The sequence below is a fragment of the Blennius ocellaris genome (assembly GCF_963422515.1).
Source record: "Blennius ocellaris genome assembly, chromosome: 4".
NCBI classification, from domain to species: Eukaryota; Metazoa; Chordata; class Actinopteri; order Blenniiformes; family Blenniidae; genus Blennius; species Blennius ocellaris.
In genome coordinates, this window is record NC_137653.1 from 14684708 (window position 1) to 14698870 (window position 14163).

Here is a 14163-nt window from a genome sequence, read left to right on the forward strand (position 1 = left end):
GTCTCTCCGCAGCTGTGCGCAACGACAGGAACAAAAAGAAAAAAGACGTGAAGGAGGAGGTGGTGCTGCCGGAGAACTACGAGCTCAGCGGAGAGCTGGAGGAGCTGGTCAACAAAGTGAGCAAAGCTCACCAGGAGACTTTCCCGTCCCTGTGCCAACTCGGCAAGTACACCACGGTGAGTTTCTGTCGACGCGAACGCGTCCACCGGCAGACGTCGGACAAAGGACAAACGCGGTAATGGATGACGCACAGCAGACTAACAGTGTCCTAATTTCTCTCTCGCAGAACTCCAGCGCTGACCACAGAGTGCAGCTGGACTTGGGCCTGTGGGATAAGTTCAGCGAGCTCTCCACGAAGTGCATTATAAAGATCGTGGAGTTTGCCAAACGGCTACCGGGCTTCACTTCACTCACCATCGCTGACCAGATCACCCTCCTCAAATCTGCATGCCTGGACATCCTGGTACTTGCCCCTCCGTGGCTCCTCTGTTTCCAACGTCCTCAGCGCTCTGCCATACGTCTCTCTGCTTTATCCGTTGATCGCAAAACAAACTGTATCTCTGAGCAGCTCCTGTAAACAAATCTGGATCCTAAACCTTCTACATTTCTTATGTCTGACTTCTTCTCCCTCCCCCCCCCCCCACACAGATGCTGAGGATATGCACCCGCTACACCCCAGAACAGGACACCATGACCTTCTCAGACGGCCTGACGCTCAACAGGACCCAGATGCACAACGCCGGCTTCGGCCCGCTCACCGACCTGGTGTTTGCCTTCGCCGGTCAACTGCTGCCGCTGGAGATGGACGACACGGAGACGGGGCTCCTCAGTGCAATCTGTCTCATCTGTGGGGGTAAAATCGAGCTCGGCGTCAGTTTTGTTCACCTCCGTCCAACTGTGTTTATCAAAGTGTAACAAAAAAAAACCCCAATAAAACAAATATAAAATTCAGGTATACTTCATGTAAGACGATACTGATATGGATCTTGTAGTCTTATACTTGTGTGTAATCTCAATACTTCAGGGGACTAAATTAAATCCCTTGTTGAAAAAGCTTTTAAAAACCACATTAAAATATATCGTGTGAGCTTGTATCTACTGTAGACATTATATTGATATTCATACATGATTATTTCTTGATTTATCCTATTTGAGGACATTTGTAAGTCAGCAAAATGACAGAAGAATATATAGAATATATAAACTATACAGAATGCAATTAACAGATGTGTTTACTTAAATAAAAAAGAGGCGATTAAGTTCATTGTTAAAAAAAAGTACAGTTTTAAGTGTGCTTTAAGTAAACTACTTTAACAGTTTAAGCTCTCAAATGCAAATCGAGTTGTTTTGATAGTAAATTTGATTTTATATTTTTTTTTTCTTAAAGTAAAGTAGTAACAGAGATTTACTGCGGTGGCAGTTAAGTATCTAACCACCTGTATGAAGCCTGTAAAAGTTTCTCACTGGTCTGCAGTTTCCTCTCCGTCACCCTGTCACCTGTTTGTTGGATTTGTTTTTGATCTTGTCTTTACGCCGGCTCGTCTCTCTCGCCCTCGCAGACCGTATGGACCTCGAGCAGCCCGAGAAGGTCGACAAGCTGCAGGAACCGCTGCTGGAGGCTCTGAAGATCTACACCCGCCGCAGACGTCCCAACAAGCCTCACATGTTCCCTCGCATGCTGATGAAAGTCACGGACCTCCGAGGAATCAGCACCAAGGGTCAGCGTTGTTTGATTAATCCCGCGTCAGCCTCACGGCTCCTAATACATGAAGTTGTGGTGGTTTATGAACAGGGTGTGGCGAAAGTCAGACCAACCAGCGTCCCCCATGTCATGTATTAATAGTGCCTCAAATCTTTGTGGGCCTCCAGGTGCAGAAAGAGCCATCACACTGAAGATGGAGATCCCCGGGCCCATGCCTCCACTGATCAGGGAGATGCTGGAGAACCCAGAGGCCTTTGAGAACAGCAGTGACTCGGGCGAGAGCGCCACCGCCGCTCCGCCCGCCATCCAGGCCATCAAGAAGGAGGAGAAGCCCACATACGAGTCGGCCTGCGAGGAGGAGGAGGAGGAGGAAGAGGACGATTACTGGGACGAGGAGAAAGAGCGAGGGGCGGACAGTGACGGGGAGCCGTGGGAGCAGCCGGCGGCGGCGGCGGCGGCATCGGCGCCAACGCCGGCAGCCTCGCACAAGAAAGGTGTGACAGGGAAAACACAGTGAGGGAGACGAGTTAAGACGGCCAACCGAGCTTCACTGAGCAATATCACCTCCAGGGAACGTCACGGATCAGTGGGGTTTCACACAACACATATCTTCATAAGGTGTACATACTGACTGACAGGAAAACCTGTTTATTTCAGTGTCGAAAAAACAAGGAAATTGAGAAGTAAAAGCACTACATTTCAGCGCATCGATGAGGGCACCGTTGCCAGACTGCTTCCAAACGATTTTTTTTTTAACGTGTTTCGTCCGCACACGCAATGTTGGACCGAAGAAAATGCACTCCTTAAGGGCTATGCGTTGTAAAAATTGATGTTGAAAACATTGCAACAGCAGAACTTTACATGGTGTCCGTACGCCCCGAAGGTCTTCTCAGAATGACTTTTATGACTTTTCAGCGATATGCTTCTTATTTTTTTTTCCTTTGTATGGTTTCTTTAAGCATGTACAAGTTTCTATTCTGTCTTTTTTGTGTGTTCATTGGACTTTGTGTTGCTTTTTTTTTTTTTTTTTGTATATTTCTCACTCAGTCCAGCTCATATTTGAAAAAGTGCGCGTGTGTGTGCGTGTGCGTGTGTGTGTGCGTGTGTGTGTGCGTGTGTGTGTGTGTGTGTGTGTGTGTTTTAAGCTTTAATTGTATGTGTCTCTCTCTCTCACACATAGGACACATGGACAGCAATAGAAAAAAGAAGGAGAGAGAGAGAGGAAGAGAGAGAGAGAGAGAGAGAGAGAGAGAGAGAGAGAGAGAGAGTCATGAGCAGGACTCAAACTCACAGTGTGATGAGCACATGGCGTGAAGAAAATCTCTGCAAAAGAGAATCAGAGCTGTAATTGTAGCTTAGGTGTTGGGGGGGTGGGGGGGGGATAGGTTAGACACAAAACAAATGCAGCCACAGATCTCCACCTCTTTGACAACATCGCATTTACAGCAATGAAAACAAATAGTCATGAATCTGCAGGGTAGATTTGATGTCATCACACAATCTCAGGTTGTTTTTGTCCATTTACAGTATTTTCTGCCACCATGGAACCCCCCCCCCCCATTGAAAGTTGTTCTTGCATCTTGAAGTAGGAATGATTGCAATTGTAATACTAGGCTGCACACGCCCACATGGTACAGCAAACCAGGTACAGGTAAGCCATAACAATCTCAATGTTTTGAAGAGCAAAGAATCATCCAATCAGATAAAGCCTTCAGCAGCAGTTTACGTCATTAAAACCTCAGGTGTGTGTGTGCGCGTGCTTGTGTGTGTGTGTGTGGAGAGCGTGAACCAAAACACTGAGTGGCAATGAAGAGACGTCGGCGTCATTACCGCCGTCGGTCAAATGCTTAGTCGTCATGTTGATGGAGGAGGAATCACTCAGCCGGAGTTGCTGCTGACGGCTCATTGATGCAGGCTGACCAAACGTCACATTATTCATAAAGCCGCGTTTATTTCAACCAGCGTCAAACACTTAGTATCAGCTGAGATGTCTGCTAAAGCACAGGACAATAGCTTCCCTTTATGTGTGTTTATGTGTGCTGTATTTAATGACATGGATTTTGTTTTAATAGATACTTATTTGTTCTTCATAGTTCTTAATGCAAGGTGTATAAATCTGTCATTGTTTATGTATTGAAAGACGGTGTGTCTCTTTTTGAACCCCATAACAGCTGCAGAGGAAACGTTTCTCCATCATTACATGAATCTTTATTGTTCTTAATGTAGTTTGTTGAAATGGGGGGTTGGAATGAATGAAGCGATTGTGAGAAGAAAAAAAAAAGACTTGTGTTGAGCAGAAATCGGATCCAACATGATACCTGCAGTAATACATCAGCTGGTTCAGTCATTTACGTGTTAAAGGAGATTTTGTTTAAAGCCATAGGACACAAAAAGACGCAGACACAGTGTGACAAACACTGAGGAGAGACTTTTATTCTTCTGTTGGGATTTAAACACACTCTGTCACTCCCCAAAAATATTTTGTATATCGTTCTGCATACAAGTATTTAATGATGGTTTTTTTTGTTTTTTTTACACCATGTAACAATAATATCTCTCCTTCATTTTGTTTTCATTCATCTACTTCTCAAACTGAATTGTTTCCTGAAGTTGAGCTGGTGCAATAATAAAGCCATGAATGAGGCCGACGAGGCCTCAACTCTCTGAAACGTGACAAATATGAAAAATAAAAAAAGACCAAAGAAATACAATATGACATATTTGGAAATAAATTAGTTACTGTTGTGAAATTGATCAACTTTGAGTCTTGTGATGACGGGACATTTTAAATGAACTTAAATTACCTTTGAAGCTGGATTCATTTTTTTTTTTCCTCTGCTACATTTGTTATTGTTGAATTTTAATGTATTTCCTACTTTTTATAAACACAATCTCTGTATTTGCAGGTGTCTTGTCTTTGTGTTCAGGGACTCAGGCTCTTCATGAGTGATGTTTCAGCCTTAAACATAGCTCTCATAGCTCTTACGCAGAACTACAAAGACTGGGTTGAAATCTTGTTTTTACCTTTTTTTTTAATGAGAAGTCAATACTTTTATGCTTTTGTGTTACTTATTATTTGCTTATTTGTTGTTTCTTGTATTTTGATAAAGGCGCTTTTTGTTCTCAAACATCCGTGTCTCATTTGTTGTCTTTTTAATGTCTTTCATGAAACTTTACACAAGAAGGCGTGAAATGAAATCAAAATAAATCCAGGAGAGAAAACGTTTTCTTCAGTGTGCAGGCAAAATTCAGTCCATTACATTTTTTGTTTTGTTTTACAGTTTTTGTATTGAAGAAGCCTTGATTTCCTGTCATGTTTATAGAAAACAACCTGAGTGAGATATACACCCACACATCAGACTGGACACTCAAAATCCTATGCAGCACCAAAGAAAAGCACAACATCACATTTCATATCGTACAACGTATAAATCCTATTACCATAACCTCCGCACTCATTTACTAATCATCTCAGGACTGTCTCAAGTATGAAGGTGACCACAAACTACTTCCTAACATTACATATTGGTGAAACTACGAGCCACACAAACACTTCAAGTTCTGGCAAAGTGAAAGCCCTACGCTACCGACGTGACCACTGAGGAGCATCTCCTGCAAACAGAAAACAACAATCAAAAGTGCTTCAGGTTGTCTATTGACAGACAACCGCTTGTTTATGTAGTAGTCGTCAGGTAAACTGCAGCCAGTCCTCCGTGGGTCACCACATGGGGGAATCAGCCAGCTCACTGGAGACAGAAACGGAGACTTGGGTAGGTTTTTTGTAGATTCAGAGCAGGTAGAGCAGGTAATTCAAACGTACAGAATGACTCAGTGTCAAAATGTCAAATGACTTAAAGCAATTTTTTTTCTCCAAGATTGCATGTAGTAATGACCCGAGCTGAGCATCAGCAATAGAGCCATGATGTGAGGGTGAGTTTACGTGATGAAGGCTGCACAATGCCACAAACAGAGAACTTGTTTTTTATACAGTTTTCATTAAAGGTGGGACAGTGTGTTAACTGACCTTGTTTTTTTTATTATGATTTTTCAACACATTAAAATTTTGTTCAAGAATATTTTACACTTTTTGCTGATTTTGAACCTCTTGTAACTATAAAAAGTAAAATATTTGCACCTTTGTATTGAAAACTTTTATCATGCTTTCATTTCATTTGACCAGTCATGGATGAATTGTACAGTCGTCGGCCTCTGAGTAAAAAGAAAATTAGAATTTAAAGAAATAAACACATTTGTTTTTTTGAAATCATTCCTAAACCTTTACTTTAAACGAAGTAAACTACTAAACTACACTACTCTCAGACGTTTGCTCTAATTTTGATGTTATTTTCGCTTGACTGATGTATTTTAAGTCTCTGCTGCTCTCTGCAGGTCCCGACAGGACATTAGAGTGAACTAACAGCACAGTGTGAACAGAAACAAAGTCTTCACAGAGCATTGTAGGTACGGTGAGCCAGAGAGCAGGGTGTGTGAGGTGTGTGAGGTGTGTGAGGTGTGACCGGGGGGGGGGACCGGACTTCACCTGAGGACAGGGTTGACCAGTTGTGGAAGGATCAGCTCCTTTCTTTCATAGTCCTGCCTCAGCTCGCCCTGATGTAACACCCAAACAAAGCACGTGTAAACCTTCAGAATACACCCAGAAGTATTTGTTTGGTAACCACAGACCTGTGCGACACACTGTGTGTGTCCCTACGTGGCCTGAGTCACAAATATCTATCAAGTATCTGACGAAATACCGGCGGCAACGTGCAGCTTCATCAGCATGTGCAAAGAAATTTGAATGGAATAAATGATGGTAGTTGTTTTTGGGCTGCATGGTGGTGGAGTGGTTAGCACATTCGCCTTAAAGCAAGAATGTCGTAGGTTTGAGTCTGTGCCTTTCTCTGTGGAGTTTGCATGTTTTCTCGAGGTTCCCCTGGTCTCAGAAAACCAAAAATTGCCTTTGAATGTGAATCCCTTTGTCAAGTGCCTTGATGTCTGAGAAAATATGAAACATTTTCAATTTTAAAGATTAGTTGTTGGGTATTTATACAGCACTGTTTTTTTTTGTTTTGTTTTTTTTAACTTCACAGGAAACTTGTTGAAACCACTGGGAGTGGATTTTGCAAGTTTAAAAGTCTCCATTTAAACTTGCTTTCTGAGGTCTCAAGGTTTGTCTTACAGCTCACCGAGCCACTTTGTCCTGTTTTTAAATGAAGCAGCTCTGAAGCCCAGAGGTTGAACAATGGAGCCGGGGCCAAACCCTCCGAAGCTGGCCGAGCTGCAGGACTTTATTGGAAACCGGTCAAATATTGACACGCTGATGTGGACTCGCTGCAGGAGAACATGGTCGCCGTTTGGTTTACGGCTGAACTGATACCTGAGTGTCAGACCCTGCCGTGTCGCCGTGGCTCCGGCTGTGTGTCTCGGGCCGTGAGCAGACTGATCTGGTGGTAGATGAGGAGGCATCCTGCGTCTTCTCGGAGTGGGAGGCAGCGGCTGGGTAAATGGACATTGACGCTTCACTTTGCTGGTCATCACAGGGAAACAGCAGCAGTAGCAGATGAGACGAGGAGACTCATTGACTTACAGGCAGTGTTTGACTGAGTCTCCGACATAATCCCCAACCTCTTCTCCAGCTGGCAGATGTAGTCCACCAGATCCTGCGGGCGCCCCCAACACGAGTCCACAGGTGTTTAAAAGAGACAAGAGGAATAACTCTGTCAGAATGACTTTAGCTTTCCGATCGCCGCGGTGCAAAATGAGCAAAGATGAGCTGCTACTGCAGGAGACTACGTGCCTGCTTGTCCACAGATTCCTCCTCTTTTTCTGTTTGGCCCTTCTTCACACTGGCCTTCAGCTCGTGCAGTTCCCTCTTGGCCTCACTCTGCAGCACCTGCAGGGGGCAGCAGCACGAGGCTCAGGCCAGATAAACACCCACAACATTCAGGCTCATCTTGTTTTGCTGCTGTTCGTCACATGATGATGTGAAGAATTGTTTACTCACTGTTCATGGAAGCTTTTCTATTTGTGCCAGCGTGTGAGTAATATATTAAAAAAAAAAAAAAAAAAAACCTGCGCTGAACTCTGGCACAGTTCTCCAGTTTCCCCAAAATGTCAGCTGAGCAATGCGTGATGCAGGCCTGGAGTTATATTTGGAGCTGAATGTGTTTGCGTACCAATAATTTGACTTACTTTATTGTAATCCTTCTCTCTGGCGAGCTCTGCCTCCAGCTTCTCCCTCTCCACCCTCTCCTCCTGGAGCCACTCCTGTTTCCTCTCCACCTCACAGAGCACTTCCTGCAATTTGTGTTTATCAACCTGCACACAAACACGGGAACAGATTTAGACGCACTGACTTCCGTTGTCGGCGGCGAGCTCTATGCGGCCATCTCACCTCCGCCGCGTGTTTGTAGGCCTCTCTCTCCAGGGCCCAGTTGGCCCGCTCCTCCCTCAGGGACAGGTTCTCCTCGGACAGCTGCAGGGTGAGCTGGGCCACTTGCATGCGGGCTTGGTGCAGCTCGTTGTGGGCGTGACCCTGCCGGGTGCCCAGCTCCTTCAGCTCCCGGCGCAGGCTGTCGGCGATGTGATCGCTGGCCTCCAGACGGTCCTGCATCCCCCGCAGCTCCGCCAGGGCGGCCTCCTTCTCCACCTGAAGGGGAAATAGCCACAGAGAGTCCAGCAAGGGTAAAACATGCAGGCGGTCACTCCCACGCCCCAATACAGGGGGTCACCCAGACATAAGTTGAATAACAAATTCACTAGTTATGGCTGACATAATAGTTTTAAAATGATATGTTTCATCAAGAAGGTGTGAAGGCCACAGTAATCCCTACGATGATTCCGGCCTGAGATCAGATTGGTACTGTCGCAAGCTTTTAAAAACACATGAAACTAAAAACAAAAAAAAGAGGTTGGTCTTTCAATAAAACCTGTATTGGGAGGAATGTAGGAGGAACGAATGAACCTTGTATCAAATTCCATGTAGTCCAGCTGGGTTTCACTCAGCAAAGAGCTGATGTTGTTCTGAGGTTTCAAATGTGTTTCTTCATTACCAACCATCATCATCATCATTGTCATCATCAGCAGCAGCAGCAGCTCTGTTACCTGCAGAGACTTCCTCTTCTCCTCATCATGTTTCATCTGATTAAATGTTTTCTTCAGTCTGTCTTTCAGCCTGTACGAGAGCAGAATGACGCTTTAGCTTTCACACTCAAGCGATCGAATCAATCAAAGCGAATGTTCACAGCCTGCCTCTCCAGCTCCTTGTTCCTCTCCGTCTCCCGCTCAGTGAGAACCTTGATGTTGGCCTCCAGCTCTTTGATTTGCTGCCGACTCCCAGACGTTTCACTCCGAAGTCTACTCAGTTCAGCGGACAGGCTTTCCTGACTGTACTTGACATCCTGTTCACGTTTCCAGGAAAAAGAAGGAACCGGTTCAATTTGTGTTTCCCATACGGTGCCTGAGCTGTGCACATATGCAGTATTATATACACCTTGTGGTTTCCCTCCACCTTCTTCAGCATGCAGCAGCTGTCCCTCAGGCTGTCTCTCAGCTCCGTGATCTCCTCTTTCATTGCTTCCCTTTCACGTCCCCAGTCAGTCTTTTCCCTTTCGTGGTTTTCTCTCTCGGTTTGGGACTCCCCTTTGGCAGCGGTCAAAGCTTCTTGCAAAGCTTCTTGTTTTCTCAAGCTCTCCTCCAGTTGAGTCTGTAGAGAAAACGGGGAGAAAGAGCACAGCAAAGAGTGGGACTGCATTAAAAATCGACTGTGTTTTTTTAACACTTTACTGACGAAGGGGATTCACAGTAGCAGTTCCACTCAGACGCTATAATTTCAGTGTTCAGAGATTTCTCTGGGTTTTGTTGGCGTTCGGTTTCCTCCCACCTGCAGCAGCTGAGCCCTGGGGACGACCAGGAGCAGCTCCTCCTCTCCGTCCTCGCCGTCCTCGCCGTCCTGCTCCTCGCTCAGGGTCTCCAGCTCCTCCAGGGGTTTGGGAGTGCAGAAGGTGAAGGGGCGACTCTGAGCACGCACCTCGCCCACTTTACCCACATAGACAAACTGGTACTCCACAGCACTGGGGTGAGGCAGGTAGAACGCTGGGTCCAACAAACATGATGTTTAATTATGGGTCCGTGAATGACAACCATATAACATCAATGAAACCTTTAGTCTCGATGTTGCAGATGCTCAACATTGATCTCACTAGTTCTACTTTGTAGATTCTATGTTTGTTTTTTGTTTTTTCTGTACTTTGATTTCTTAGCAGCTTTGTGGAATTTGTATTAGATGGAGGCTTTAAATAGACCCTGTGGGGTCTTTTGCCTCTCCTGCACTTTTTAGACCTTTTTTATTTTTGTGTTTGACGGCAGCTGTGGCTCTGCTGGGGGAGCAGGCTTTTGTCTTCCACGCCCGTCCCTCTTTGGATAAACGTTAATCTGGTAATGAAAGTAGGTGTATGGAAGATTTTTTTTTTGTTGTTCTCACGTTGGAAATGTGCAGAGAAGTCGACGCTGGTTCCTTCGGTGTGGCCGTCAGGAACAAGAGCCCAGGTGTATGTGTGGTACTGCTTGACTGAAGACCAGCCCATCTGTGGCACAAACACATTTTAAAACATCAAATACACAGAACTTATTTTGACTCAAACCCACACACACATGTGAAAATCCTTATTCTATTGTTGTTGTCAGTTTTTTGTGTGTGTTTTTTCAATTGAGGTGTGTTTGAATGCTGGGGTGAGGAGGGTGGACCTCAAAAATCCCGATCCAGTCACCGCTGCTCCACTGATGGTCGGAGCTCAGACTGTAGTGGCACTCCACCCTGGTTTGGGGGAAGTACAGTTGCCCCACATTTCGAAACACCACCGTGGACTGTTTATCCATGACGGGTAATAGGAAGCTGCGCTGTTTAAGAAGAAGACATATGTGGGAGCCAGTGAAACGTGCTCCAGTTTCAAGTCTGGACGGAGACAGCTGATGAAAGGCGATAGCAGCAGGGTCGGTGCAAGAAATGCAGCGTGGTCATAACAGCAGTCGCCTATGGCTCGAAAGCTTGTTTATCAACAAGAAAGTCGTATGCACTGAATAATGAACATCAGCCAGAGTCTACAAAAACACACTATCGGGAGGAATTATCTGAGACTGTGTCTGCTTCAAGAATAAAGCAGGAACTTCATGTCTATATTAGTATTATTCAGAACAACACATTTTACAGAATTATTGATCCTAAATAATTTACATCCAGTTACTACATTTCACTGAGATGCAAAGATGAAACAATCACTTGTTTTTAACATTTCATTGTCAAAAATCTCAAACCGAACATTGTTCAATACAATATAAGCACAAGAAAATGGTAAAGTATAGAGAAAAATCGCAAATAATTAGTCATTCTACATCATCTGTGGTCATTATACTTTACATTTACATTTTTTCCCCCCTGTCCAATCAAAATATGCATGTAAATAGTTCTTTGTATAGTCATTGATTTCTGATTACAAATTCTGAAGAAATGCTGTTTTTTTTTAATGGTTTCATAATCTTAAACTGCTCTCAGATTTTGGTTGTGTCAGTCTTACCTTACTGAGCCGAGAAATAAATGTGACCTCTGGTCTGTTATCAGGAGGTTGAACTGGGCAAAGTGATGAGCAACCCTGTCAGGTGCAAGAGTTTCACAACCTCGCCAGAAGCCCCGCGGAGCCTCCCAGGAAAAGCAGGGATGTGGGAGGCCTCATGGGAGATGCAGTTTTATGAACTCGCTCAGCTCATCAGCTGCTCAGGTCGGCGCCGGAGACTCCATCTCCCGTTACAGGATACAATTATAGGACCTGAGCTGTTGGGTCTCTGCTGCAATTCTCAGTATTGGGGTCCAGCATGGAGGCGGAGACGCTGTCCTCAGAAGTCTCTTCATAACAACGTGGCAGGAGCAGCGGCCAGGGAGGCCGAGTTCCTTACATCATAGAATATAATCGCAATCAAACTGTTCAACAAGGCCAGTCCAACATAAGCCATCATATATTATTGTAAATATGGAGATAATTTTTTTTCTCCCCCTTTTGAAAATGTTTCTAGTGGAAAGTGAAGAAAGAGACATTTATACCATGTTGGGCTGAGAGGAAAGTCATTCCTGATATCGAGATATTCATCGTTTATTGAAACAGCTTCTTTCAAATTCACCAGCCTTGAAGCACAGAGAAAAATCAAGAAAACTGCAACACAGTGTAAACAGATAAAATATTAAAAATCATAAAAGTATATATATATAAAAAAAGACCATGAATACATTTATAAAAGAGCAGGAATGAAAAGTTTAGATTGCACTAATAGGCATGAAACCACCAGACAGATGTTTTTTAGCTTAATAACTGAGCTTACTAAACAAAAACAAGCAAAGACCAAACTGAATATTGAAACAAACCCTGAGCTTAAAGTTTGGATATAAACTTGAAATGTACCTTGTACATTAGTGCAGAGACCTTTTTTTTTACGTAGCAGAATCGATTAACCTTCGGAAAGATATTAGTGTCTGACAAGAGTGTTTAGTAGGCGTTCTCAGTGTGTGTGAAGACGCCCAGATGAAGCAGTGACTCTCCGAGTCTGTCTTTCATCGGTTCACGTCTGACTCAGCAGTGGTAAAACCCCGAGCTCCGCCAGCTTGGCCTTGGCCACCTCCTCCCAACCCTTGTTGGCCAGGGGGTTCCTGGGCGACGGATGCATGACGCCCTCCACTCGCACGTTGACGCCGGCGGCCGACAGGGCTCGCCGCGCCCGCTGCTCCGCCACCCTCCCCACACCGATCACCATGGAGACGCCCAGCGCCTCCACCACCTGGCACAGGGCGATGTCGCACAGGGCCAGTAAGGCCTCGCGCTCGCTCGCGGGCAGCTCGGGGGGCGTCAGGTTCTTCCCGGTGGCACTCATGAAGATCAACGGGCAGAGGTTGTGCACGAAGCAGTGCCGGAAGAAGAGCTCGGGCTCGCCGCAGAGTTTTCTGAAGAGTCCCCAGAAACGTGCGCCGCTGACTTCACTCTGGGTGCACGCCAGGCCGCTGATCCGCCGCTTTGGGTGCTCGTTGTCCGGATGGCCCACCTCCCCTGTGATCTTCAGCCAGTCCACAACTGACTTCACCTCACCGAAAGGCACCTGTGCAGACAGGAGGAGTATTATGGATGGATGGATGTTTTAAACCAGCAATTAACCATTTGAAGCTTTTGACATTGTCCTTTTCTTTCTCAGAGGCCATGTGTAAAGTGTGTGTATGAAGTGTGTGTATAAAGTGTGTGTGTGTGTGTGTGTGTGTGTGTGTGTGTGTGTGTGTGTGTGTGTGTGTGTGTGTGTGTGTGTGTGTATAAAGTGTGTGAGGATGTGTGTGTGTGTGTATAAAATGTGTACGGATGTGTGCATATAAAGTGTGTGTGTGTGTATAAAGTGTGTATATAAAGTGTCTGTGTGTGTGTGGAAGTGTGTGTATAAAGTGTCTGTGTGTGTGTATAAAGTGTGTGAGGATGTGTGCATATAAAGTGTGTGTGTGTGTATAAAGTGTGCATATAAAGTATCTGTGTGTGTGTGTGTGTGGAAGTGTGTGTGTGTGAAGTGTGTGTATAAAGTGTCTGTGTGTGTGTATAAAGTGTGTGAGGATGTGTGCATATAAAGTGTGTGTGAAGTGTGTGTATAAAGTGTGTGAGGATGTGTGCATATAAAGTGTGTGTGTGTGTGTGTGTGTGTACCCCGGTCTGGGCCATGCCGAAAGGACCCGGATTCATCCCCAGAAACAGGAAGCGCTTCCCGGGCTGGCAGTACTTGTCCACGTAGCAGCGGTGGGTGTCCCAGGCGTACTCCAGCGGGTTGTAGATGAAGCTGACGGGCGGGCTGAAGCGGAGCCCCCGGAGGTGAGCGTTCAGCTCCAGCTCAGCCTGCAGGAACCTGGAGGAGGGGGTCCCGTCTGCACCGCCATCGCCACTCTCTGCTCCTCCGTCTGTCTCCGACATGGTCAAACCAACTGCGGTTTGTCAGATTCCATTAAAAAACAAACAAAAAAAACTCGCAAAAGGTGGAACATCAACGTGTTGATAACAGGCAGAATGTCGTTGTTTTGAGATGGACTTTAACAACAAAAACACCAGAAGCGCATCTCGCTTCCTCTGCGTTTTCCTGCCTGGGTTTTAAATCGGCTCACAGCCGCTGCTGCCCTCTAGAGGAACGTCTATGCAACTGCAACATATATGTACCTCATGGTACCACAAAATAATGTATTTGTACAGATCTACGGCTAAAGGTACAGTCATTACACACACTCGGAGAAGTGTCTGTCTGTCTGCTTACTGTTACAGGGGGTCACCGCCACAACTCATCAGATCTTTGACATCTTGAGCTTCATCAAGAATCACTCAAGGCGAAGACTTCCTCTGATGGACTACCGAGAGGGTCGGAGTCCTGTACTATACAGCGTGCAAACAGAGATGAATGTA

The 14163-nt window shown here is 45.4% G+C and overlaps 3 protein-coding genes across 3 annotated transcripts in view; 1 reads left to right on the forward strand and 2 right to left on the reverse strand.

Moving 5' to 3' along the window:
- Positions 1–2592, forward strand: part of LOC308129231 (retinoic acid receptor gamma-like) — a 33467-nt gene extending 30875 nt beyond the window's left edge. The window contains exons 5-9 of the mRNA XM_080495075.1: positions 13–176; positions 287–463; positions 649–853; positions 1560–1718; positions 1870–2592. Coding sequence (XP_080351201.1) covers positions 13–176; positions 287–463; positions 649–853; positions 1560–1718; positions 1870–2219 — 1055 coding nt within the window. The 3' untranslated portion in view covers positions 2220–2592. The remainder of the gene's footprint in view (positions 1–12; positions 177–286; positions 464–648; positions 854–1559; positions 1719–1869) is intronic.
- A 113-nt stretch (positions 2593–2705) lies between these two features.
- Positions 2706–11331, reverse strand: LOC308129232 (uncharacterized protein). Its single transcript, XM_080495076.1, has 14 exons — positions 11275–11331; positions 10448–10600; positions 10185–10287; positions 9585–9796; positions 9195–9407; positions 8954–9102; positions 8807–8876; positions 8097–8351; positions 7895–8020; positions 7500–7595; positions 7290–7362; positions 7080–7198; positions 6243–6310; positions 2706–5448 (listed from the first exon to the last, which is right to left on the reverse strand). The coding sequence occupies exons 2-14, from the start codon at positions 10577–10579 to the stop codon at positions 5421–5423; spliced, it is 1644 nt and encodes a 547-aa protein (XP_080351202.1). The 5' UTR covers positions 10580–10600; positions 11275–11331; the 3' UTR covers positions 2706–5420.
- A 613-nt stretch (positions 11332–11944) lies between these two features.
- LOC308129372 (single-strand selective monofunctional uracil DNA glycosylase-like) lies at positions 11945–13694 on the reverse strand. Its single transcript, XM_080495312.1, has 2 exons — positions 13423–13694; positions 11945–12838 (listed from the first exon to the last, which is right to left on the reverse strand). The coding sequence occupies exons 1-2, from the start codon at positions 13681–13683 to the stop codon at positions 12308–12310; spliced, it is 792 nt and encodes a 263-aa protein (XP_080351438.1). The 5' UTR covers positions 13684–13694; the 3' UTR covers positions 11945–12307.
- Positions 13695–14163: the final 469 nt, after the last annotated feature.